This window comes from Amblyomma mixtum, chromosome 2 (genome assembly GCF_055824585.1).
Source record: "Amblyomma mixtum isolate Tamu chromosome 2, ASM5582458v1, whole genome shotgun sequence".
NCBI lineage: Eukaryota > Metazoa > Arthropoda > Arachnida > Ixodida > Ixodidae > Amblyomma > Amblyomma mixtum.
In genome coordinates this window covers 247993176-248019353 of record NC_143013.1, presented here as the reverse complement: position 1 = coordinate 248019353, position 26178 = coordinate 247993176, and the positions used below count along the sequence as shown (strand labels likewise).

Genomic DNA, 26178 nt, shown 5'->3' with positions numbered 1-26178 from the left:
TGAAATAAAACGGAATGAAAAATATTAAGGTAATAATACAAAGAATAACAGGATTAACAATAATAACAATGAGTAAAGAAATAAGACTGAACTAAGATTTTTTTAATTCAAATAGACAAATCCAACACTGTGAGATGGGTAACTGAAAGTGGGAACGGGGCTAAACGTACCGTGTTTAGGAAGCTTTGGTTGGAAACAAATTTTGAAGATGAGAAAGAGTTTAAGATGCCAGCCGTTTTGTTTCTGAAAGGGAATTTTGAATGCTGGAGAGCACATTCCAGTTACTGTGCCCAAGGGAAGCAGCACCAAGAGACAGAACACCAGCAGACAGACTTAGACCGAGCTATAGTAACGGGTGCTCTAGCAGGCGCCTCCGTAACGAGCAGAAGCGACGGCAGGTCAACAAGAAGTGATCTATCTTTTAGGATCAGCGCAGAGCGAGCTCAACGAGGAGACCGCCAGACCAGATTTATGTAGGTACTAGTTTAAATGAGGCACGCGACAACGTAGACTCGCGAATGAAAACTGAAGCTTGCGCAATCGCCATCCCTTACTGCACCACGGGCAGAAAAGGCGCTGGAAGTCTGGAGATGAGGCCAGTGCTGATGCTGAAAATTCTTCAAGAACAGGTACCTGCTAAGCCTGGCAGCACATGCGCAGGGCGAAAAGAAAGATATTACTATGCCTGGAATCGATGCCTTCGCCAGGGTATCAGCAATCTCATTTAAATGAATTAATTTATGCCCAGGCACCCAAACGAAGCTTAATGAACACACGTGGGGTGCATCAAGCATTTCAGTAAGCTGAGTGTCTGTGATCACGTAGATGCGTTGAGAGAGGAACACGGGGATAATGTATTCGTCATAATTTTGACTGAACACAAAGAGGTGCTTCTGCGCAAGGCGAGGACTACTGCTAGAAATTCGGCCAAATTAATGGGAGTGTAATCGGGAAGGCGGAACGAGAGTGACAATTAAAGGGACAGAAATAAAATATTAACACCGGCCTTTTCTTCGCACTATGTGGCGTATGTCGTATCGAGCTCATGAGAGTTAACGCTGATCAAGTAATCCCTTAATAAACCACTGAGCAAATGGAAAGGCACTAATATTGCATGTTTCGGAAAGATATGTCCTGAGAAACAATACGAATACATGTAAAATTGGCGGCGCACATCGGAAGGATGACCGAAATGCGGGCGTTTAAGTGGTCAAGGAGAGATTGCACAAAACATATCTGTGAAGTATGGAACCGAGACCAACTTTCGATGAAAAATGACCTAGGCTGACGAAGGCAAATGAAATTTGAGGCATGAAGCGACGAATTGCACTTTTGTTACAAACGATTGGACTGTTAAAAGCATAAATCTTGAAGGCAATAATAAATACGCGCTTCCAGGTACAAAATGGAATTAGCCACAAATTTAGGAAGACTCAGACAGAAGCGCAACGCCTCTCGCTCCAAGAGAAGAAGGAGATGCAGTTTACACGCAGGTGCTCCAGAGAATAAGACACAGCCGAACTCTAACATTGGCGTGATATACATTCTATAAATTATCAGAAGCGAATGCCTTCCCATGCTGGAACGAATGCTGCTCAGCCTGCGCAGCATACCGATTGCTCGGACTCCTTTCGCAGTGATCCGCTCTATAAGGGCGCGCCAGAAAGTGAAGGATCATAAATTACTCCTAGGTATTCAATAGTTTGCACTTGAGGATTTACATTGTGCTTGTAAACAGTCGAGATATTAACTAGATAAGAGAGCGGAAGAACCAATAAAGCTAATTTATTGACATTAAGCGAAAGGTTAATGTCCCCTAACCATTGGTCCGTGACACTGAGGTAAGACTACAGTCTAAGGACTGGTACAGAGAGTATATAAAAAGGCGATGTCATCTGCATACACATAGGTTGACACCTTATGACTGCAGGGAATACTGCTAAGTAAGGTAATGAAAAGTACAGGGGAGAGGACTACACTTATAGGCACTCCTCTCGCTTGTCCAAATATGCTTGAGCAAACGCCAATCTGGAAGCCGTAAAATTCTCTGTAAGCCAGAAATTCTGAAACCAATGCCACAAAGTATCTCGGAAGTCTAACAGCCTGTAAACTTGGCAAGAGCGTCCAGTGCTCAACGCTTTCATAGACACGTCTAAATTAACACATGCATCGTATTTTTTGCGGTGACGAGCTAGCTATATGCGGCTCTCCAGGTCCGTGTGGGCACACCATAAAGAGCATTCTGGCCTGAAACCTATTTGGCAAAGGTTCAGCAACCCATTCTCTGAAATGACCGACATTCATTTGGAATCCATGGCGCTTTAAGAGAGTAATTTATAAGTACCACTAAGTCGGCAGGAGATTCCTCGAACAAAATTTTAATCATAGAAAAAGCGACACGATCCGGGCCACGGGCCGCGGGTGGAAGGCGGGACACAGTCGCTGTTGTTGTTTTGCAGCTGTGCATTGCACACCGTCGTCTTTATCAAATTAACTATGCTGCGTGAACAGATTACATCAGCTTAACCAAGATCACAATTTAACCTGAGTGGGATATCGTCGCCACACTTGGCTACGACCCAGCAAAGCAAAGCCCTTAACCAGTCAGGCTGAACACATGCTATGCAAGTATACTCGCTTTAACGTTCATACCATAACAGTTTTGTTGAAATTGCTTATTGACCGCATTGGGTATGAGCCCCTTGTTTGAAGTCCCGGTTTCAGCGCTCCATTGGTCCAAAATGCCTCGCCGGCCCGGTTTAGGAGCCATTTGTGGCCCTCAGTGCCTGTGTTAGCAGAGAGTGGCCTCCCACGGGTTAGGCATTGTGGAAAGGATGGAGCATACGGCCTTGTTTTTCTAGCAAGTCCACGGCATATGGTAGAATCCGCAATTTCTCCACACCGCCGAAATTTCGATGTGCAAAGTTTTAATACCATGTGTGATTATGTGTTGCAGCAGTGAAGTTGTTTGTGTATATCCTCCTTAATGTTATTTCTTCGTCCTTGCTTATTTTTTTCGACACTTTGGGAAATCCAAATCAGTCTAGCCTGTCCTTGTGCAGGAGTTGAGCAAATCAGTAGCAGGAAATGTCATGATTATGATCAACTGCGACGGTGCCCGGAGTAGTAATTCACGGGCAAAGTCGTGGGCAAGTACGTTGCCTCGCGCACAATGATGTCTAGGGGAACCATGCTATGACTGCAGTTTCAAAGCTCGTGCCCTTGAAAATCCTGCCGGCCAGCGCGCTGATCCAGCCTTTGATATACTATCTACACGCGTCTTGACAGAGTGAGATCACGACTGCCTGAGGGTGCTCCGGGATGGCGCGGGCTACGGCTACTTCCTCGGCAATCACAACGTGACCAGAATTGATCGACGCGCGGCATAGTAGTCTACCTTCTCTGCGCTGGGTGCTGTGCGCTGAGGCCTATGCAGGATGCTCCTAGACGCCGACACTCGGCGTCTCTCCAAGCTCTGGCCCCGTCTTTGGAACAAACAACTGATAGTATCAAGACATAAAATTCAACTCTCGGCACTCCAACAGTTTTGCTGGGTTATCAGAGTCAACCGGGGCTCATCAATACTTGGGTGTCATCTCATGTGTTTGGCGGGTTGTCGACAATGCATGACTTAATTGATCACACTGTCGGTACTTTCTTTTATATGTTTATCGCACTGGTCTCCACCAGGGTACTGCTGGATGGCGCATCACTGCTTTCGGGGTCGAGCGCTCACACAGCTAATGGAAGTCCGTGTGCTTGTCCCGGAAGTGGAACCTCTGCTTTTGTTTTCGATAGTAGAATCATCGGTATTGCTTGCGCTTTTTTTTGCAATTACACCTGCAACCCTTACAAAGTTTTAGACAGTCTATAGAGTGTCTATAGACTTCTGTCTATAAAGTCTATAGATTGTCTATAGACAAATTCTAGAGAGCAGTCCATAGGCAATACAAATGCCATAGATAGTCTATAGACAATCTACAGATTTATGGCCATACACTTTTAGTATACTTTTCTCTATAGACAGTCTATAGACTATGAATAGACAGAAAGCAATATCTATAGGAAGTGAATAGAGTCAATAAGAAGTCTATAGACTGTCTATAGACCGTTTTTATAAGGGGAGATTCAAACTGGCTGACGGAAGTACATGCCCGGAATTTTCAAAGGCAAAAAGAACAATGCTTGCAGTTTGTATATCTCAGCAGTGCTGCCCAGAAATAGTAACAGCAGCACGAACGATATGCGCGCGGTCGTATCACTGAGCGGGAGATAAGTGCAGCCAGCCCGAAAGAATTTATAGTTTGCACCTTCAGGTCAGCCGATTGTTAACAGAAATTCATCACTATTAAGTGTGCTTCTCGTTTAAGATAAAAAATAACCCGAAGGCCACCCAGGTTTTGCTCTTGGTCTAATCTCTGCCCCTCATCGCTGACACCGCGTAGAAAAGTATTCGTTGTTGCGCTGTTCCACAAGTTAAATCATAATCCCGCTCTGCGGGACCAAATCCTCCCCCAGCCAATTTATATATGCCACTACATTTATCATAATCACAAAGCTTGAATTGTGCCTTTGACTGAAACCAGCTTACCACAGAAATTGCTGGCTTTGAAACTTGTTAGCAGTTCCGCGTAGCGGTAGCTGACATTGTATGTTGAGGTGCGATTTAACATTCATTTACCCATCTGTTTATTTTTCTCTCCTTTTGTATATTTACCGCTCTCCCTCTGTATTGCCACTGCCACTGAGTGATATCTAAATAAACAAATAGATTCTCGTTTCTAGGCATGTCGCAGGACTAACTGGCATTTCAAAATCGCACAGGAGAGCTACCAAGCAATGTTTTATTCAGAAATTGGCATAATCATTTCCCAGTGTTTTTTTTTTTTTGGCACCAGCAAGCTGTAGCTGTTCGCCGCATACGATGCAACTGCAGTATTTGCCTTTCTATAGGGAGGAGAGGGGGTGTCCTCTAAAGACCTTGTTAAAACGTTAGATTGAAGACTGACACTCCCCCCCCCCCGCCACTCAATCATCAATAATTTATTTATTTGTTGTTGAATGTCCTAACTTCTGTCTGTACTGTTGGCTGCCTTGGAAGCTTCATAACTTAAACTAACCAGCGAGAGCGTCATGTACCAACATTTCATTGCACGTTGCAGAGCAGGTGCATACAATGTATGCATACCCACTCTGTTGTGTAACGAAGTACCTCGAACTAACCTTGAACACTAAGCAATTTAGAGGAAGGTGGAGGTCAATTCTTAACTCCTCCTCGGAGGGCTCCATCGGTAATGATGTCGCCGACTGCATTCAGTGTCATTTACTTATTTTACGATTTTGATGAGTTGCCGTTGACATATTTGCTTGTGGCCGCTAGTGCTTTCGCGTTAATTTTATTCTAGTGCGTTAGCGCTTAGAGAGGTCAATGCCAGCGTTTAGCCATAGTGTGTTTTTGTTTGCTTCAAGCTTGCTTTGCGCAGGGCTGCTCACCTGCCCAGTGGGGTGCGGGCAACCTGCCCTGGTTTGTGTGTGTGTGTGTACCAGGCGGATTGTGATGACGTCACATTTGACAGTTTTTTTTTCAGGTCACACATTACACTACTTCACCTTATTCATAGTTCAAAGGTATCTACTTCTCTAGCGCTTGCGGATGTTTGGGTCGTTCACCTTTGCTGTCCACTTGCTTTGTTCCGTGGTGCATTCTAACCTTCTAAGCCCCGCGCGCTTGCAACCCCATGCTGAAAGGCGCCGAAAATCTTGACCATCGAAATATAATACGTAAAACGGTCCTCATCGCTGCTGAATCTAAGCGTTAGTTTTTGAAGCGAAAAGCTTCACTACGAGGGTCGCCGCCGAGCTTCGCGTGAGCCGTGAGCCGTGAGCCGGTGCGCAGATTTGCCAGTTCTGCGCATGCGCGAAACCGAGTGACGTCACACCGACCACTCCGTCGCGTGACCTTTCGCCGAGTCACGCGCTACTCCTCCTCCCCACCGTTTGACCTTTCTATGCAGCCGCGCGCTACTTACAAAGAAACTGCGTCGAGGCTGGGAATCGAACCAGGGCCTTCAGCATTTTAGTGTACAAAGCTCTCCGCTGTCCTTTCTTGCTGTCGCTCCCGTCTATACTTCTCCTCACTATCCTCTCTCTTTCCCTTTCATTTCCGCCGCCTGCAGCTCGGGTGCTTAAGATATTAGATAGCAATTGCCGCGGCCGGCAACCCTTTTTGCTTCCCTTTTTATTTTTAAATAAACCACTACCACCACCACCTTCAGCATTTGAAGCGCAGACGCTACCACTCCGCCACAAATGTCCAAGGTTTGGGTATGAATAAAGGCGCATCGAGTGAATGCATGCCTCTCATAAATGAAATTAAAGGAATAGAACAGTAAAAATAACAAAAATAAAACTGGAATAACAAAAAAGCGAAAATAAAAAGGAAAACAGACATAAAAATAACATAAAAATAAAGACATAAAACAAGAAAATGGAAAGAAATAAAAATAAAACAAAATAATATGCGAAAAATTAAAAATTAAAAAGAAAACAATAAATAATAAGTACAAAAACGAAACAAACAAAAACAAGAAGAAATCAAAACTTAAAACGGAAATAAAATATGAAAAGTTAAAAATGAAAAAGAACAATAAATAATATGTACACAAACAAAAACTTGACGAAAACAAAAAGAAATAAAAAATTAAAATGAAATTACAATATGAGAAATAAAAACACTGCGCCAGGAAACCCTTTCGCCTTGCAGCACTTTACAGAACCAAAGTGCCCCCTGAATTTTAACCGCGCCGATTTCCGTCTCCTCCTCCGCCTCCGCACAGGCAGTGTGGACGGCCGAACGCCTCCATCATTATCGTGGTGCTCCGAGTGCATTGTGCGTGAACTGGGAAAGCCATGACGTCAACCAAGCGTAACTGAAGCTTTTCGCTTGTATATCCAGGCTTAACCAGAGCTGAGCCACTGCCTAATTTTTAAAACACCTAAGACGTCGGCTCTCGTTGGTTTCTTGTTTCGGACGGCAGTGCACAAAAACACTAGAACCTTAGTTTTCGCTCCGTGGCACCGAACAAAAAATTGCTGTAGTTGACGTCAGGACGGCTCGAAAGGAACAAGGACGAGAGACTGGCAAATAGATACGGCAATAAGGTTGGAACAACAACAATAATAAGGTTCAATAAGCTTGACATCAACTACTAGCTCAACCCAAAATACTTCTTGAGCATATTTCTTCTGCATTGCGCCCTTTCCTCCATAGATGTTTCCGTACAGACCCTGTCGATGTATGTTCCAACCTTATTGCCGTATCCATTTGCCAGTCAGGAGTTGGCGCCTGTCCTGTTGTGTTCTTGTGCCTCTCTCGTCCTTGTTCCTTTGGCGCCGTCCTGACATCAACTACAGCTATGAACCAACTTGGCCAAACCGAAGTACTTCTTGCAAAAATTGCTGGTGGTTTAGCATGGCTAAGCGGGGAATATTGAAATTGAAAATAGTTTTTGAGAAAAAGAAATGGCGCTGAAATCAGACTCCCACTGGCAGAGCGCTCGTATTAACATTAGGGTATCCAGAAATTAAAAAGAAGGGAACGAAAAACGGCGAGCATGCCAGATGATATCCGCAGCACGCTCAAGGTAAGCTCACTGCCAAAAAAAACATGGATCCGAACCTACACGCAGCCAGGCGAAACGCCCGGTGAAAATATGTAGGAAAGTGTCTGGCAGGCAAGGCAAATATGGTATACACCGACACCGCGCAATACCCCTACAAAAGGGGGAAGATAGAGCAGAAAGCTGCAGCTGCAGTGATAAATTCAGACTATAAGGAAATCACTTGCGCATCGGCATGGCATTGCACGATAACCGAAGGAGAAGAAATGGCTGTTGCTCTAGCGGCCGTGGAGGGATACCGTGCAAACAGACCCCTAGTGATCTTCACAGACTCCAAAGAGCCATGCCGTAACTATATGAAGCGCAGAATCAGTCGGAAAGCACTTCGCATTCTCCTCCGCGTAGAATTTCCTAAAGAACCAGTCAGACGCACTATTTTCTGGTTACCGGGACACACTGGAATCGAGGCCAACCAGAGGGCCGACGAAGTAGCTCGTGAGCACACGAATCGAGCGCTTCAACACGCGGCCTCCGAGGAGTTCTCGCGGGTAGTCCCAGAATATTCAGATATTTATTTGTTACAGAAGAATCAGGGCAAAGTATCCTCCTCCCTAAAACCTTTTAGATGAGCAATAAGCAGTATGCTGGCGGAAACTGCAAATGGGAACCTTCCCGACCTACATATACTAAGCATAATGTACCCGGATCAATACAGGGACATATGCCGATGGTGTGGGGCCAAACACACCCTGTATCATATCACGTGGGAATGCAAAAGAAACGAGGCTTTCCATAGAATACAAAATCCGAGTGCGGAACAGCGGGAACCCGGTTCTCTCCAGCGGCAACCCGGTTCTCCAGAGGGAACTGGCCATCCATGCCCAGCGAGCAGCCAAGCTCAGCGGTGCCTTGGAATAGGGGCGCCGACCTTGCAAGACAGAGGGCGCAAGCCATCAGGAAGATGGAAGACCTCTGTCGGCCGTAATAAGTAGTAAAATACAGCAAATAAAGTTTATCCTATCCTACGCACTCCTATCCTGTCGTTAGGTACACTAACCGCCCTACAAGGAAAGTCAGGAAGATGGGAGTGAAAGAAGAAAGGGAAAAAGAGGTGGTGGTGAAAACTTTGTTATTGGCGGAGCCCTTGAAGCTCAAAATTCTATAGGTGGGCTGGCTCCTGGTCCTGGGTGGGGGCCGGCAGCCAGTGTCTGACGGCGACCTACTCCTTCCACTCCACCAGCCTCAGTTGCAAGGCCGGGTCGGAGCTGAAATCACGACCTCCAGAAACGCGGCCGCTGCGGCCAGATTCAAAGCCCGGAACATCGGCTCAGTAGCCTAGCGTCCTAACAACTGAGCCACCATGGCGGCTACCACCACGCAACTCAAATGCAATTGAGGCGTACATAGATCCAGGAGGCCAGTTTCTGCCGTTGCTCCCCTTTCGTAATTTTCTCAGAGTCTTCACTCACGCAGACGCATTTTGCGGGTTAGGTGGCTGCTAGTGTTCACGCACTAAAAATGGCACCTTTCTGTTGCAAAGGATGGTTCATGTCGCGAGACTACGTCGGCTGTTGTGTATTTTAAAAACACGTCCTGTTCAGGCCTTGCACACACCTTACCAACATCTTGAGGTCTCTTTTCTTCCGGTGCCCATTCGAGAAAAGAATATTTGCATGCTCTTAAGAGGTATTTAGCAAGAAGAATATTTGCGATATCTACTTTTCTTGTTCCGTAGGTCAAGAACGCACTGCTGCCATCACAATATCCCAATAGATGAGGACGCGGGTGAACTCTGGAGATATAGCTTCCATTTGTACGCTCCTTCAGTCGTTGCTCTCATATCTGCGCAAAAGCTAGCATTGATGACAACCTAATAAAATATGTTTTGCTCGGGAAGAATAAAACAATAATATTGAAGTTACAGTGGCAGTCGTATTTCTTTTAATAAGGGTGTAATTGCTCATTGACACCCACGCAAGCGCAGTCACACGGCTGCAGAGGAAAAATATACAGCTTTCTCCGAAGCTTCATAGCGTAAGAAACATTCTCTCTGTCCCGGGGCTCGAATCAGGAGCCTCCGGTTCACCGGAGCAGTGGCTGTACCAAGTGAGGTAACCTGTACGGTAAGCTTACCGTAAGACGAGAAGGAATTGAAGAATAGCTCAAGTGGGAACTACCCCTTATATAAACCGACTCCACCTTTGGAGATTCTTCTAAAGATTTGACCTCAGTATTGGTTTTAATTTTGGATAACAATGTATTTCTTTTCTGTTTATCACGGTGTTTCGATCTGGCAACGTAATTCTGATTGCGTGATTCATCCTGCCTTGTGGCTGTCGAGCGTAATTTGTGAAAACGTAAAAACAAAGAAATGCCGTGAAGGAACGCAGGTGACGCAGTGACTGACATCGCGGTGTGAACTGCCTTAAAGAACGAAGCCGTGACCCAACCGGCAAGCCATAATTTCGGACGGATGCAATGCAATTAACAACCAAACAAATTTATCGACCTTTAATGCGGCCTAGGGAGAAGGTTTTTTCGCAAAATACACGAGGAGCATCAGGACGGAGGGATATCAAAAAACTAAGTTTGGAAAAATAATTATGTGAACGCAGATGCAATTAGAGTGACAACCTTGATCCAAGGAAAGTACTGTTGTGTGAGCAAGCTTTATTTCTCCCTCAGCGATGGGCACGATGTCCACAAAGAAGAGAGATGGGCAGCCACGACTTCTGTTTGCTCGATTCCAACGAGCTGTAGATGGAAAACCTCTGAAAAACGAGCAAAATAAAAACAAACACATTAGGATCACAAACATCCCTAACACTTCCACGATACAAATCTGTGGATCCCTCAACCGCTAGCCTTAAGTACAAATGTCGGCAGTTTTTAATAATGTACACGTATATAAAGACACTAAGCGAACCATACATGGTCTCGGGTTACGAGGCGCTTAACCCAGAGCGGGCAAAAATCGGCATGAAATACTTCATTTTCTATCCATTTAGAATTTAGACATGCGGAAGAACACTGCTTCTAACACGCTGAAGACATTGAGCCATTTTGGGAAGCAGCGTTAAAAACGCCGCGTAATAAATACGAATGTACTCACACTTCCTCTTGCGGAGAAGGGCACCATAGTGGAATGGAGAGCCGAGGCCATAGCCGTAGTTCAGGCCGTAGCCGAGGAGACCGTGGCCGAAGCCGTAGTGGCCGGCACCGTAGCCGAGAGTGCCAACGCCGTAGCCGTACACTGGGGCGGCGTGGTAGGCAGCGACAGCTGGGGCAGCGTGGGCAACGGTGGCCACAGCTGGGGCGTGGTGGACGGTGGTGGTGGCAACAGCTGGGGCAGCAGCGTAGGTGGCGACTGGAGCAGCGGCGTAGGTGGCGACTGGAGCGGCGTGAGCGACGGTGGCAACAGCTGGGGCAGCAGCGTAGGTAGCGACAGCTGGGGCAGCGTGGTAGGCGGCAACGCGGGTCACAGCTGGGGCAGCAGCGTAGGTGGCCACGGCTGGGGCAGCGTAGGTGGTGGCAACCTTGGTCACGGCTGGAGCAGCAGCGTAGGTAGCCACGGCTGGGGCAGCGTGGTAGGCGGCAACGCGAGTCACAGCTGGAGCGACGGCGTAGCTAGCGACGGCTGGGGCAGCGTGGGCGACGGTGGCGACAGCTGGGGCAGCATGGGCCACAGTGGCGACAGCTGGGGCGTGGGCGACGGTGGCCACAGATGGAGCGAAGCCACTGTAGCCAAGGCCGTAGCCATAACCACCGTAGCCAAGGCCATAGCCGAGACCGGCGTAGCCGAGGCCACCGTAGCCGAGGCCACCGTAGCCGAGGCCACCGTAGCCGAGGCCACCGTAGCCGAGGCCACCGTAGCCAAGGCCGTAGCCAGTGTAGCCAGCGAAGGCGCTGGTGGCAAGAGCCAAGAGAACGCAAGCACGGATCTGCAAAAAAATATTGTTCAGGTTTTACTCATTGCTAAGAGCCTCCTTAAGTCGACACATTTGTGGCTGTATGGGCAGTTACGTTTTAACAATGTAGGGTTTAACTATGTTGCGTATTTAAGCTATGTTGTATTATCTATAGGAAAACTGCGCTCCACAGAAGGCAGTGAAACTGTCCCATTCGGCGACTGACAATTGCTGCCGTCAGAAGCTTGCGCCACCTCAAACGCGAAGGCACATTGAACGATTCGAGCGCCGCATTTTGCTTATACCATTCATTGCCGTCCTCTTCGCGGCGTAGCCACAGGGGTAGCTAACGGCCGGCACGAGTGGCTCCGAAAGAGCGTGGAAGCTCATACGAATACGCGTGTGAAGATTGCGCGAAAAAGCACCACGAATTCACCAAAACCTCCTTTCACTTGAGAGAGACTCGGTTATACGCCGTTGCAATCTACGTGGTAGACTTCACCGCTGGTTACCTACTGCACCTCCAGAACTACGTAGCCTTTTACCTACGCACATTAGAGGCGTCTGCTTTCAGACGTCTTTTTAGTACCATCATTGAAAGGTATTTAGGTATCATTTTTAGGGAGACAGAGTTCTGAATAATCAGAAGATATTACGGGCCTCTGCAGTGACTTCTGCGGGGGTAGCTTTGTATATGAGTGGAGGGCTATTATAGCTAAGTGCTAGAGTTACCAGCTTAGCCGACTATCAGAATCCAGACCTATTTTTGTTAGCAAACAAAACAAGGCTTCAGTTGCTTACCATTGTGACTTTGAGCTGCTGTTGAGCCGACTGCTGACTGAGCTCAGCTCTGGGGCCCTTTTATACAGAAAGGTGCGTTGTCGTTCCATGCGCACGTGAGCGGCTGCAGGAAACTACAGCTGAAAAAAAAAAACTTGAAATTCTGGGATTTTGTTATTCCGCACACCTCGCCACACGGTCGTCGCGCCCTGATGAGAGGCCATACCCACTGTGTTGTGTAACGGAGTACCTCGAACTAACCTTGAAGACTAAGCAATTTAGAGGAAGAAGGATATGTCAATTCCTAACTCCTAGTCGAAGCGCTCCATCGGTATTGATGGCGCTGACTGCATTCAGTCTCACTGACTTACTTTACGATTTTGAAGACTAACCGTTGATATATTTGCTTCTTGCCGCTAGTACGCTCGCATTGATTTTGATTTCAGTGCGTTAGCGCTTAGAGTGGTCCATGCCAGCGTGTAGCAGTTGTGTGTTTTTGTTTGCCTCAAGCTTGTTTTGCGCCAGGCTGCTCACCAGCCCAGGTTTGTGTGCGTATGTATGTATATGGCAGGTTCTGATGACGCCACAAGTTCCCGTTACCTAGGTTGCAGGTTGAAGAAAAAATGGAAAACTGCCCACACAACACTAACGCACCTAATTCGGATTTCGCCTAACCATGCAAATCGACTGCGAAATTCTTTACGCTCTTACGGTCATTACTTTATGATTGAATGCTGTCATAATTGGTCATTTAAATTGCCCACCAGGTGTATTTCTTGTTTTATGAATTTATTTTTGTAATTTTTCTGCTAGTTTTCTGTACTCGGTGTTTTAGCTCGATGAACAGCGGAGGTCAGAATTTTCCGCAGACACTCGTGGATGACTTAAATAAGGATAAGCTACAATTGCAGAGAAAATCAATTGGGTTCATTAATCATTTCTCGAAGTATGCGTTTCCGATTTCGCAGTGTTTTTCATGGAATAATTTGAATACTGACGCGACTGTGCAGTAAGTTTTCTTTTTTCATGGCGGCAATAAACTCGTTTTCGTGCGGCCGCTTGAGCAATATTGGCAATTTTGTTTTCGTGCGGCCTCTTTAGTAACATTGTAGTAATATTTGACGGTTTAGCTATTTGACTGCGGATGTTCGGAGGAAGGCCGGGGAACATTTTTGTTGTTGAATTGGCAAGCACGGTGTTAGCATGCAAAACTGCATTCGTTCATTGAGCGATTGGTATTTTTCATATTTTCAGATGCGGGCTCGGATAAGACTCCCCATAGACGCTGATATTACTTTCGTCGTGACTAAACGACAAAGCAGGCAAAATCTTCTCTTGGTTAAAGCAACGTGACAATTATTATCATCACTAACGACTCGAAACTGGTGCCTTGGTCCAAAGTCGGTCTACTTTCTTCCTCTGGATAATCATTTGTGGCTTGTATACTGGCCCATCTTCTGACACCACGATTTATCGCCAGTAACAGTTCGATTGAAACTTGGCGGCTTTCCATGGCCCCCAAATCTAAAATAGAATCCCCGAAATCTGTGGAAAAACTTCACTCGGCCTGCTGTTACTTTTGATCTGAAGTACCGAGAAAAGGAGAGCGGAGCATTCTTTATTTGTTTTCGCTTTGCATGTTCCAGATTGGTTGATTTATATGGGTTTAACGTCTCAAAATGACTCAGGCTATTGCGCCGCGGTGGCTCAGTGGTTATGGTGCTCGGCTGCTGACCCGAAAGAGGCGGGTTAAATCCCGGCCGCGGTGGTTGAATTTCTTTAGAGAAGAAATTCTAGAGGCCCGTGTACTGTGCGATGTCAGTGCACGTTAAAGAACCCCAGGTGGTCGAAATTTCCGGAGCCCTGCACTACGGCGTCTCTCATAGCCTTAGTCGCTTTGGGACGTTAAACCCCATAAACTAAACCAAACCTCACTCAGGCTATGAAGGACGCAGTTCCAGATTTCACATTTTAAAGCATTAAAAAATTGAATGTACCCATAAGACTTTGCAAGTTTTCTGTTGCACGTCTCTCAAGAACTTCTTAGTGGGAGCAAAGTTTAAATCATATGTTGACAACGGAGGTCGTCCGCTGTGTTCATCGTCTCTGATACGACAGCTTCCATTATAGAATCGCTAGAACCGTTCGAATAGCGTGTCCTAAATAGGCTTTAATTCCAAGGTGTCTCCATAGTTATATATGTAACTTGTTGGAAATGAGTCTGCAGGAGAATGTACAGCATGATTTTTCGTTTTCGGTATTTTGAGAATATGATAGTAGTCTAAACACTAACTCCTCATTTGGTTAATTCTCCAGTCTGCATGTTCATCTGGAAATGAATCTCGAAGCATTAATACACTAAAAGACCTGTGTACCCATGGCTCGGACACGAAACGAAACGAACATCAGAGAAGTACCGAGGCGGGAACGAAACTGACATGCGGTGTCATCAAATTCGCACGTTAGCTTGATATCCACCTCGATCATCCGCCCACGTTTTCAGGCACAGCACATGCAGAGTGGTACAGGGTCCCGCGCCTAGAAGGGATTCCGCAGACGCGGCGGACGATCTGCCATCTAAGTCACGCTGTGCAGCAAGACACGGAATTGGGGCATTCTCTGTAAGTGATCATCATAGTGACCACAGAGATCACCAATGTAATTGATCATCATAGAGACGTTAGCGAAACTCGGCAATACTTTGACCTCCTGAATTCATGCTTAACGCGCGGTCGAATGTCCAGAATCTCATGCGCGAGAAGTGGCAGAGAAAAACATGCGACCTCATTTATTTCTGTGCACCACTTCTGTACCATTCTGCGGCTCGCGGTATTGGTGCTCGTTATATTTAAGACAAAAACTTTTCATCTGCGGCGCAGAAAGAAGTATTAACCTGCAATATAACTGCACAGAAAAAGAAAAGAAAAAGACTTTGAGTATGATGTTTAGCCCCACCGCGGAGCTCGCATGCAGCAGGCGAACCAGGGCTTTTGCGTGCCACCGCAGCAAATAAGGGCGTCGAACTCGCCGCAAGCCGCACGCGCCAAAAGATGGCTCGATCCAAAAAGAAGCCGAGTCACATATACAACGGCTGTTAACCCTGACCTCTATGCGCAGCGATGAGAAGGCCCTTAGTTTATTAGAGTTCGCTAATAGGGAGCAGTGAGGCGCTACACTGCGTGTACTAGGGAACGAAGCTCTCTCGTTAGGGAGGCCGCTCACGCCCAGACCATGCACGTATTTTACGCAGGCGCGATCCGCAGGAGAGCAGCCCTCTTATCCTGCGCTTCGAATTATTCTGTTCGCGCCTATAAGTTCCACCGGATCCACGCGAATAGGATGTCACCTCTCCCTTATGTTAGATACGCGTACACCATGATACTCTCCGTTCCTCACTTTAAACATTTTCTGCTCCCGCGGGCCGCAATCACCTCTGTACACGCTGCCTTCTCATCTGGCTGCTGCGTTTTCCAAATGCACACACGGCGCAAATGACCGTGCCGATCCTGCCTGCCCCCGAGAAAGCTCCCGGCTACTAGCTTCGCAGGTCTCCCAGCAAGAATCCTACAACCACCGTCACCACAATGTCTCTCCCCTGCCTCCCTCGTCTTGCTTTGGTTACCATCCAGCCACGGGGGCTCTCCAAAATTCTTCTGTCCCGAGATGTTCGCCCTTACCATGCGCTTGGTACAGGTCACCGCAGTCACCTACGAGATCGCGCCGGCCACCCCGTAGACCACCTGGCTTCAAGCTCAGCGTGATGGAGTACACCTCTCCCGCATCCAGCGCTACCTCTTTCTCTGCCCTCAACGCCATAATTTAGAGCGAGTCGGCTTTTGTGCGACCTGTCGGACGCGCAAGAGTTAATACGCTTGACGACGATGGGAAATAAGTGCCTCGGGTGCACGCGTGCCGTGTGCCCCCGATTATTTCTGCCCTTTGAGTCAGTTTTTCTTCAAATGTTTACTCACCGCATTGAGCATGAACCCCGTGGCTGGAGTCCATAATTCAGAATTCCATTGGCCGAAACTACTATTGCGCTCCTGTTCACGAGCCATTTCTGGCCCTCAGAGCCTGCCTGAGCATTGCGCAGCCTTCTACTGGTTAGGGCTTGTGAAACAGATGAGGGATATGACTGAATGCTAGTAGCATGTGGTAGACGTCCTAAATTTCTCCACAGTTCCGACATACCGGCATGTGTATATTTGGATGCCGTATGTGTAGCGAGTAGGAGTAGTGAAGGTGTTTGTGTGCATCGTTCTTAAGTTTGGTAATGTAAAAGCTTTTAGCGCAAAACCACTAAGAAAGGACGGGGTCAGAGCACAGACACAAAGGAGCGCTACTCTCAACTAAATTTATTGCCAGAAGAAACAGTCATTTTATACACTGGTTCCAGTACAGAATCTGCTCACATTTCGAAGACTGCGTACATGCGCACACGCCAGGCGACGCTGTCGGTCACACATCTTGTAAGACAATCCTATCTAAAAACCTGCACTCGTTAGAGTACAACTTCACCGAGTACAGGTTTTTAGATAGGATTGTATTACAAGATGTGTGATCGACAGCGTCGCCTGGCATGTGCGCATGTACGCAGTCTTCGAAATGTGAGCAGATTCTGTACTGGAACCAGTGTATAAAATGACTGTTTCTTCTGGCAATAAATTTAGTTGAGAGAAGCGCTCATTTGTGTCTGTGCTCTGTCCTCGTCCTTTCTTAGTCGTTTTGCGCTAAACGAGGCGCAGGTCATGACGCCTAAGGCTTGCTTATACGCCCTTCTGATGCATGTTTCCATTTTGTTCTTTTCCCCTTTGTTAGGTTGTAGGTACGGAAGCGCGTACGTCATCCTCGGTATGATGAGCGCAGAAGTGATCCGTAACGCATCTCGCTCCTTCACCCCTTTTCTCTTGTTCGTAATCCGGCTTAACATCCTGCATATCTGTTTCGTAGAGTGTTCCAAGAGCTGGATGGTATGGTCCCGTTTGCCTTTCTCCTGCAGCCACATTCCCAAGATGCGAAGCTTATTTGTCCTTCTTACGGGTTGTCCATATATCTCTAATTCTATCGTTCCCCTGTCCTCTTTATTTTTGTGAAGTCTAATAAATTCTGATTTTTCTGGGGAGCACTGCATCCCGCTAAATAAAGCAAATTGACCGATCTCATCCGCCGCTCTTTGCAGTATTTCTTGCTTGTTTCCCGTCGATCCTTTTGTCGTCCACACTGTGATGTCGTCCGCATAAACTGAATGTTCTACATCTTTGATGTTTTTCAGTCTCCTAGTTAATCCAATCATTGCTATGTTAAAGAGCAAAGGTGAGATGATGGATCCTTGTGGCGTCCCTCTGTTTGGCGTCGTCTTCTTTTGTGACCTAATGTTGTTGATGCCGATCGTTGCTGTTCTGTTAGACAGGAAGGCCTTTACGTATGCGAAGATCCTTTCCCCACAGTTTGTTGCCGAGAGTTCTGTGAGAATGGCATTGTGGCCGATGTTGTCGAAGGCCCCCTTGAGGTCTACGGCCAAGATTACGCCTTCTCGAGTGCCCGATATTTGTTTTAGTACCGTGTCTCTTAACTGGAGCATCACGTCTTGCGTGGAGAGCCCCGTTCTGAACCCGAACATGGTATCCGGAAACAGACCGTTGTCCTCCATGTAAATGCTCAGTCTAGTCTTGACCACTTTCTCGTATAGTTTACCGAGGCATGAAGTTAGTGAAATGGGCCTAAGGTTCTCCAAACTGGGTGTTTTCCCTGGTTTAGGTATCACGATAATCTCAGCGTGTTTCCACTCCGCCGGGACCGTGCCCCTTTCCCAGTGCTCGTTGATTAGTCCAGTCAGGCTTTCGAATTGGTCATCACTGAGGTTTCTGATCATTGCATTTGTTACTTGATCTTTTCCCGGTGTTGTGTTCCTTGTGAATGACCTGGCAGCCGCGTATACTTCGTAGTCTTTTATCGGTTCATCCAGCTTCGAGTTCCTTGTCCCTGAATATACCATGGTGCAGGGTGGCACTTGCGTGCTTCCGACGTACCTGGACCAAAGAAAATCTGTAATCTGGGCGTCCGTTCCCTGAAAATTGTGCGTGATACGTTCTATCGTTTTGCTGTTTTCTCTTTTCGATTTTGTCGGGTCTATGAGGTGCCTGAGCAGCGCCCATGTCTTAGCGCTACCCAAGTTGCCGTTTAGTTCATTGCAAATTTGGTGCCAATTATCTCTAAGTAAGTTTGCAGTGTGGTCTTCTATCTCCTTATTGATCTGAGCTATTCTGAGTCTCAATTTCCTGTTATGTTTTTGTTTCTTCCATCTTTTCGTCAGTCCCCTACGAGCCTCCCAAAGATGTAGCAATCGTTTATCCGCACGTGGAAATTCATCGGTGACCTCTAGCTCTGTAGTATTGTCTCTGTGGACCTCCCGTAGTCGTTTGGTCCACTTTTCGATGTCCGTTATCGCAGTTCGTCCGGCTTCATTCTCCTACTGTTCACGGAATTTTTTCCAATCTGTGATTTTTGTCTTTCTCTGGATTGTGCTGAACCTTGTAAGTTTAATTTGCGTTTGAATTACGTAGTGGTCACTTCCGAACTGCTCCCCGGTGTTAGACCATTCGTAGTCTAGGATATTTCCTATGATGGTCAAATCAGGGCTAGTGTCTCTTGAAACGCTGTTTCCGACCCTAGTAGGGTATCTGCTATCGGTAACGATTTCCAGCCCGTGCGTGTCCACTCCATCTAGGATGGTTTTTCCTTTCTTTGTATTCATCTTGTAGCCCCACTCTTTGTGCGGAGCATTGAAATCTCCTACAATCACAAGGTGGTTTTGTTTTACCAGGCCGATCACCGCTCTAATGATTTCTCTGAAGTCATGTCTCTTCTTGCGAGGTGGTGAATATATGTTAAGTACGAATAGGCTCTTCTCCCCGCGCTTCTTAGGTATTACCTCTATTAAAAGGTGTTCTATATCTTCTTCTGGTGTCGTGTGCTTGTGCGTAGTGACCCCCTTCTGACATAAAATGGCCACTTTTTTAAATCTTTCATCTACTATGGTGTCGTATCCGACTATCTTCGGCGAAGTGTTAGTTTCTTGCAGCGCTATTACAGTGGGAGGGTGTTTATGCTGCATTACATGTATGTTGAAATCGGTTTTTTTTCGAAATCCTCTACAGTTCCATTGCCATATTGTAAATTTTTCTTCTGCGTTAGCCATGATGTGACACTACTGCTGCGCCGCGAAGATCTTCGCGCTTTCGTTTAGGTCGACCTGTTCCGGTGCTCTCTTGTTTTGTCTCCTGAACAGTTCTGCCAATCTCTGATCGGTTGCGTTCAGTCTGCTCATGATTTGTTCCAGCGTCGCCAAGACTGTTTTCTGTTGCTCCTGTATTTGGTGCAGTGGTATAGTAGCATCTATTTCTTCCCTTACTTGCGGTTGTACGGCTGCTGGCCCTTGCGTGCTTGTTTTCGTCGTGGGCGATTGTACTCCGTGTACTTTTCCTCGGTTTGTATCATTTTCTTCTCTTTGTTGTCGCTGTTCTATAAACGAGAGCCTCCTTTTTAGTCGTTCATTTTCCTCTCTAAGTTCCCTGTTTGTTTTTTCTAGAGCTTCGAATCTAGCCTGTATCGAATAGTCTAGAGCAGTGGGATAGACTGGAGACTCGCTCCTAGACTGACTCACCTTCTTGGACTGCTTGGTCTTCTGTTTAGATGTGGAAGCGCCGTGAGCGTTCCCTCGAACCCAGGCGTTGTCGCCATCGTGGTCGGTGGTTCTCGCGTCTGCTAGCCCCGGAAAGTCTCCCTCTTTGAAGAACGGCGTTCGGCTTCTGCTGCCGCGCGCAGCGCGCAGCACAGCGAAACCATGCTCAGATTTCAAATGAAAAGACTTAAAAGAACAGCCGCTGGCCGCGCACTACTGATCAAGCTAGGATACCCGGCAGAAGACGAGGGCGAAGACAAGACAGACATTGACAGCCAAATTAGGAGCACTTTCTTGGTTAAACCAGTGCCCAGAAACATGGACCCGAAGAACCACGAAGGAAGACGGGCGGCGAGATCATTGGAGTTGGACAGGTTCCTAAAGAAGAAACAGATGGTTCTGTATGTTGACGCGTCCAAGTACAGAACGAAGGAAAACGCTAGGGCGGTAGCAGTAGTGAACGCCAATGGGAATATAGTTACTGGTGCATCAGTGCGCACAAGGACAACACAAGCAGCGGAAGAGATCGCCATAGCTCTAGCCCTGACTGAAGCCAATCGGCAGGGACTGAGTTACTGGATAGCCACAGATTCTCAGGCTGCAGCAAGGGCGTACAGAGATGGAAGTATCGGCCGAAAAGCCGCGAGTATCCTCTTCGAACAAAAACAACACAGACATGGATCAAACAACACAAACATTCAACACACCATCATTTGGGTCCCTGACACTGGGGTTGAGGGAAATCTCATGGCAGACACCGTTGTCCGAGGGTTCACGAACCGGAGGGCGGGTTTGCCGGTGGAACCCTTCAGCACGCCAGAATCTTACGGGGAGGCAACGAAGGCGTTGTTGGGAGCGCGCAAGAAGTACTCGGCTCCGGCGGATATCCTCGACAGGGAGCAGGCCACCACGCTCAGACGACTACAAACAGACACCCACCCAAGCAGAGCCATGTATCACAAAATGTGGCCGAACAGATACGCGAAAGAGTGCGTGTGGTGTGGGGGCTACGCCACAACGTACCACGCCACCTGGGGCTGCGAAAAAAGCCCTTTACTACCAAAGGTAAATAGCCCTAGTCTAGAGCAGTGGGAGGCCCTCCTGGCTGACTCCGACCCGAGCACTCAGCTTATGCTGGTGACGAGGGCCAAGGCAGCGGCGGAGGCCAACGGTATCCTGGACTAGGGAAGACCGACCACTGTAGCTCCACATCTATCTATCCCTATCCCCCTACTCCCTAACTCTTCCTTTTGAAAAAAAAAATAAATGTTTTTACTGCTACTACTACTTGCGCTAAAGGTTTTACATTACCAAGATGAACCAACTCGCCCAGCAGAACGTGTTACTGTTCTTAAGTTTATTTCTTCGTCCTTGCTTAATTTTTTGTCTTGAGTATGGGAAATTCTTATCTTTGGAGCCTGTAGTTCTGCACGAATTCAGCGAAAATGTAAGGGGACACATCACGGTGATGATACTTCTCCGATGGTGCCTGGTCCAGTAATTTGCCAGCGAGGACGTGGGAAAGTCTGTTTCTCTGCGTACAGTGGCGGCCAGGTGTCCGTACTAAAAACCCTGTTTCCAAGTTTTTGATCTCGATTATACAACCGGTCTCCTCACCGACCCTGCCATTGATGTGATAGTTACATGCTGTGGGACAGTGTAGGATTACTGTTTTTGGATGCTCTCGGATGGCGAGGGCTATGGCTGCTTTCTTGGTATGCCTAGATGTCATGGACGCGCTGCCTAGTAGTCTACCTCTTTGGGACTTTCGATTGCGTGCTTTGTGCGGTGCGCTTGGGCGCTATGCAGGGTGCTCAGAGTTTGGCGAAGCCCGGCTTCTCCAGGCAGCTTTAGACGAATAAGCTAGCACTATTAAGAAATAATATTTAACTGTCGGGATTCCTCTAATATCACGTCGTTATCAGTGTCGTTATGCGTTTCTCACAACTAAGGTGTCCCCTCAAGTATTGAGCCGGTTGTCGAGAAAGTACAACTCAATTAATTACAATGTCAATGCTATCTTTCATAGGTTTGCCGTTCACCCGAGTGCATTGCCTGTGCAGTATGGAATTTAACCAGTTGTTTGGTGCATTTTTATTGCACAGTTCACTTAGCCATGTGGCACATCACTGAGTTTTTAGCGGGTTCCCAGTGCCTCTACAGTTATGACAACACGACTCACAGCAGATCTTGTCGCTGAAATATTACTATAATGGCAGGTATCATTCTCATCATCACAAAAATTGTGCGAACAGGCGAGACGTACGAACGCGGCGAAACTACGAACACGGATAACATACTTTTGTGAACCTCGCATGTGGAACCTTGATGCACCACATACAATAATACAAGATGACGTTGCCAATAATTTACATGTATTCTTCTTATTACTAGCATTATTTTCTGTCCCCTAAAAGCTAGATGGACAGCAGACTACGCGCTTTGTTCGTGAAAAAGTATTTATACACCGCAACAGGCTGCCAGCGGGAGGTTCAGAGAATGCCTTCTGGGTGTACCTAGAAGAAGTGTGGGGGTGCAATGCGTGTATTCAATATTACAGGCGACGTAATTTTTGGCGCAGAGGTTCGTGTTGTGGCTCCTTTTTGTCCTACGCGTTGTCTTCTCTCCGGCCGTCCGGAAGAGCGCACTCCCGTGCTGTCACCAAACACTTGCCTCCGACATGTTTGCCCGCTTTTCTGAAGTTTACCAAAATCCCCCCCCCCCCCCCCCCACCGTCAACAAATGAACTAAAACCAATTGTGCATCAGAAGGTGATGGTCATAAAACGAAAACACCTAACTGTAAAAGTTGAAGTAAAACTACCCGTGTCGAAACGGCAGGCGCCCCATTGAGCGCATTAACTAACTGCGTAATTAATGACAGCGACCGACGGGACCAGCGTGCTCTGTCTAAGCTGCTTGCAATGCCGCGTAAACTGTAAAAAAGCATTTTTTTCTTGCCTTCCCATTGTGAAAACCGTAAAAAATGCCACGTGCCCGTGGAAGAGTCGATGCAAAACCACATTGTCGCAGCTGCCCACACGCCTTTGCTACCTGCGCAGTTCGTGACGCCGGCGAAGCCGGCCGGCGTGCTTAGTGAAACTATTTGACATGCAGCGCAGTTTGGCAAAAACGAGACAATCTCACCTTGCCACTGTAAAAAACAGCAGGAGTGCCACCAACCACGCCGCAGCAGCCGGGAGGCAACAAAGCGTGCGCGCCCTATCACGAACTGCACAATTCAAAGCACCGGCATGCGTGGCCACTCTAACCTCCCTGAAATGCAGCGTAGCCCAGCAGTAAAAAAAAGTAATACAAATTCTCCGCTTGTCGTCACCAGAAACCGAATAAGGCCCGCGTCGAAGAGAAACAGAGGCGCAAAAGCGCGGATTCTGCGCGCTAACAAAGAGGCCGCATGCTCACATGCAAGCGCAAACAACCGTCGCATGGCTTCGTTCTGCCTGGTGTTTGCTACCACTCCATTCGCCCATTGGAAGACACCTGCCCTTGCGAGACCATTTTTTGTAAACATTATTGGCTACTCCTGTTCACGCACTATAATGCGTCATTAGCTTACTGGCTTCCGTCCCGTAAAGGCGTGGAAAACATGGGCTAGCGCTGAATTTGGGGCTTACTGCCAAGTAGCCCTGGTTCTACTTGCGTCTTCCTCGCACTGGGCCACGTAGCAATATTTTAAGCACGTTACACTTTTCTTTTCCTGCATGCCAGAGAAAAGGCAGAAATAGTGGCGAATAATTTGAGTTAACATCCTTGGCTCCTTTTCCAGCAAGAGAAAAATAAATCAATAGTAACAAAGCTACATACACTGTCGCATCTTCTTTATGTTTTCGCTTTTTGACTTCTGATTTTTCTCATGGTCGCAAATTATTACCAGGCAGTTCTTCTTTTGATTTTCATTTCTTTCGCTGTGTTTCGTTACAGGCGAAAACATTCAATGAACCCAGCAGCTCCCCAAAAGTATGGAACATGCTCAGTGATCGGCGTGCTGACCTCCACCGATATAACATTGTACTAAACAGCGTCGGCTGACATGGCCAAAGTTCTGATGAACCGAAGCCCGTCGCCGTGGCTCAGTGTTTCATTTGTTCTACGTCGCATTTCGAAATAGGCGAAACGCTAGCGACACATGTAGTGTGCGATGGCAGTACATGTTAAAAAACTCCAGGGGGTCGAAATGACTCAGAACCCTTCGATACATCACTTTTCATAGTCTGAAACTGTTTCCGATGTTAAATTGTATAAACTAGCCCTTCCTGAAGGAATGGTGCCATTATACAAGCTATGAGCGCCATGCCGTTGTGATCGCTTGTCCCCAACTTGCGATACAGAAGAATCTCTGCACTGACCGATGGATTTTTACACCGATAAGTTCGGGCCGATGGATTTTTACACCGATAAATTGCACCAACAGACGACCTCCATGCAAGAGGAAGGATGGTTACCAGGATGAAAAGGTGGAAAAATTGACTCTCAGAATGCAGGTCCAATGCGAGTGTCAATGTAGGAACTGAGGAATGTAGTTCGTAAAACCTAATTTTATTTCTCCATCTGCGCCGCTCACGAAGCACTCGCATGAAGGGGATTGGCAGCCATGGCTTGTGTTGTGGTTATTCAGACTACTTGCAGCTGGGAAACCTCTGAAAACGAAGGTAAAGCCACCATTAAGCATGACAGACATCGAGAGCATATATTGTAAACAAAAGTCAGGTACACTTCATTCCCGGCCAAGATTGCAGATGTTGTACGACGGAACTAATTTATGAACCTAACAACTCAAGGTGGGAGATACATGTTTTCTTTTTCTGCTTACGAGGGTATCATCACTGAGAAGTCACAGAAGTTTCAGTTGTATTCCTGAACTGCTCCATTTGTTTTCACTTCTGTGGGCAAAACGCAACAGCTCGAATAAACCGACTACTTTTAGGTATCTCGCACACTACTTTCCCGAATAAAACGTAATAAACACTGGATATACTTACACTTCTTCTTGCGGAGAAGAGCGCCGTAGTGGAAGGGAGAGCCGAGGCCATAGCCGTAGTTCAGGCCGTAGCCGAGAAGACCGTGGCCGAAGCCGTAGTGACCGGCACCGTAGCCGAGAGTGCCAACACCGTAGCCGTAGACTGGGGCGGCGTGGTAGGCAGCGACAGCTGGGGCGGCGTGGGCAACGGTGGTGGTGGCAACAGCTGGGGCGGCGTGGACGGCAGCGAAAGCTGGGGCAGCGGCGTAGGTGGCGACTGGAGCAGCATGGGCGACGGTGGCAACAGCTGGGGCAGCAGCGTAGGCAGCGACTGGAGCAGCGTGAGCGACAGTGGCGACGGCTGGGGCAGCGGCATAGGTGGCGACGGCTGGGGCAGCGTAGGTGGTGGCAACCTTGGTCACGGCTGGAGCAGCGGCAACAACTGGGGCAGCAGCGTAGGTAGCCACAGCTGGGGCGGCGTGGTAGGCGGCAACGCGAGTCACAGCTGGAGCGACGGCGTAGCTAGCGACGGCTGGGGCAGCGTGGGCGACGGTGGCGACAGCTGGGGCAGCATGGGCCACAGTGGCGACAGCTGGGGCGTGGGCGACGGTGGCCACAGATGGAGCGAAACCACTGGAGCCAAGGCCGTAGCCATAACCACCGTAGCCAAGGCCGTAGCCGTGACCGGCGTAGCCGAGGCCGCCGTAGCCGAGGCCACCGTAGCCAAGGCCGTAGCCAGTGTAGCCAGCGAAGGCGCTGGTGGCAAGAGCCAAGAGAACGCAAGCACGGATCTGCAAAAAATATTGTTCAGGTTTTACTCATTGCTAAGAGCTTCCTTAAGTCGAAAAGTTTGTGGCTGTATGGGGCAGTTATGTTTTAACAGTGTAGGGTTTAACTATGTTGCGTATTTAAGCTATGTTGTATTATCTATAGGGAAACTGCGCTCCCCAGAAGGCAGTGCAACTGTTCCATTCGGCGACTGACAATTGCTGCCGTCAGAAGCTGGCGCCACTACAAACGCGAAGGCACATTGAACGATTCGAGGGCCGCATTTTCCTGATACCATTCATTGCCATCCTCTTCGCGGCGTAGCCACAGCGCTAGCTAACGGGCGGCACGGGTGGCTCCGACAGAGCGTGGAAGCTCATACGAATAAGCGTGTGAAGTTTGCGCGAAAAAGCACCACGAATTCACCAAAACCTCCTTTCACTTG

General features: G+C 47.7%; 1 protein-coding gene across 1 annotated transcript; it reads right to left on the bottom strand.

Moving 5' to 3' along the window:
* Positions 1-10630: 10630 nt before the first annotated feature.
* Positions 10631-26113, bottom strand: LOC149363374 (uncharacterized). The gene is made up of 3 exons (XM_089568496.1): positions 26075-26113; positions 24988-25756; positions 10631-11568 (listed from the first exon to the last, which is right to left on the bottom strand). The coding sequence occupies exons 1-3, from the start codon at positions 26111-26113 to the stop codon at positions 10631-10633; spliced, it is 1746 nt and encodes a 581-aa protein (XP_089424622.1).
* Between the last annotated feature and the right edge of the window lie 65 nt (positions 26114-26178).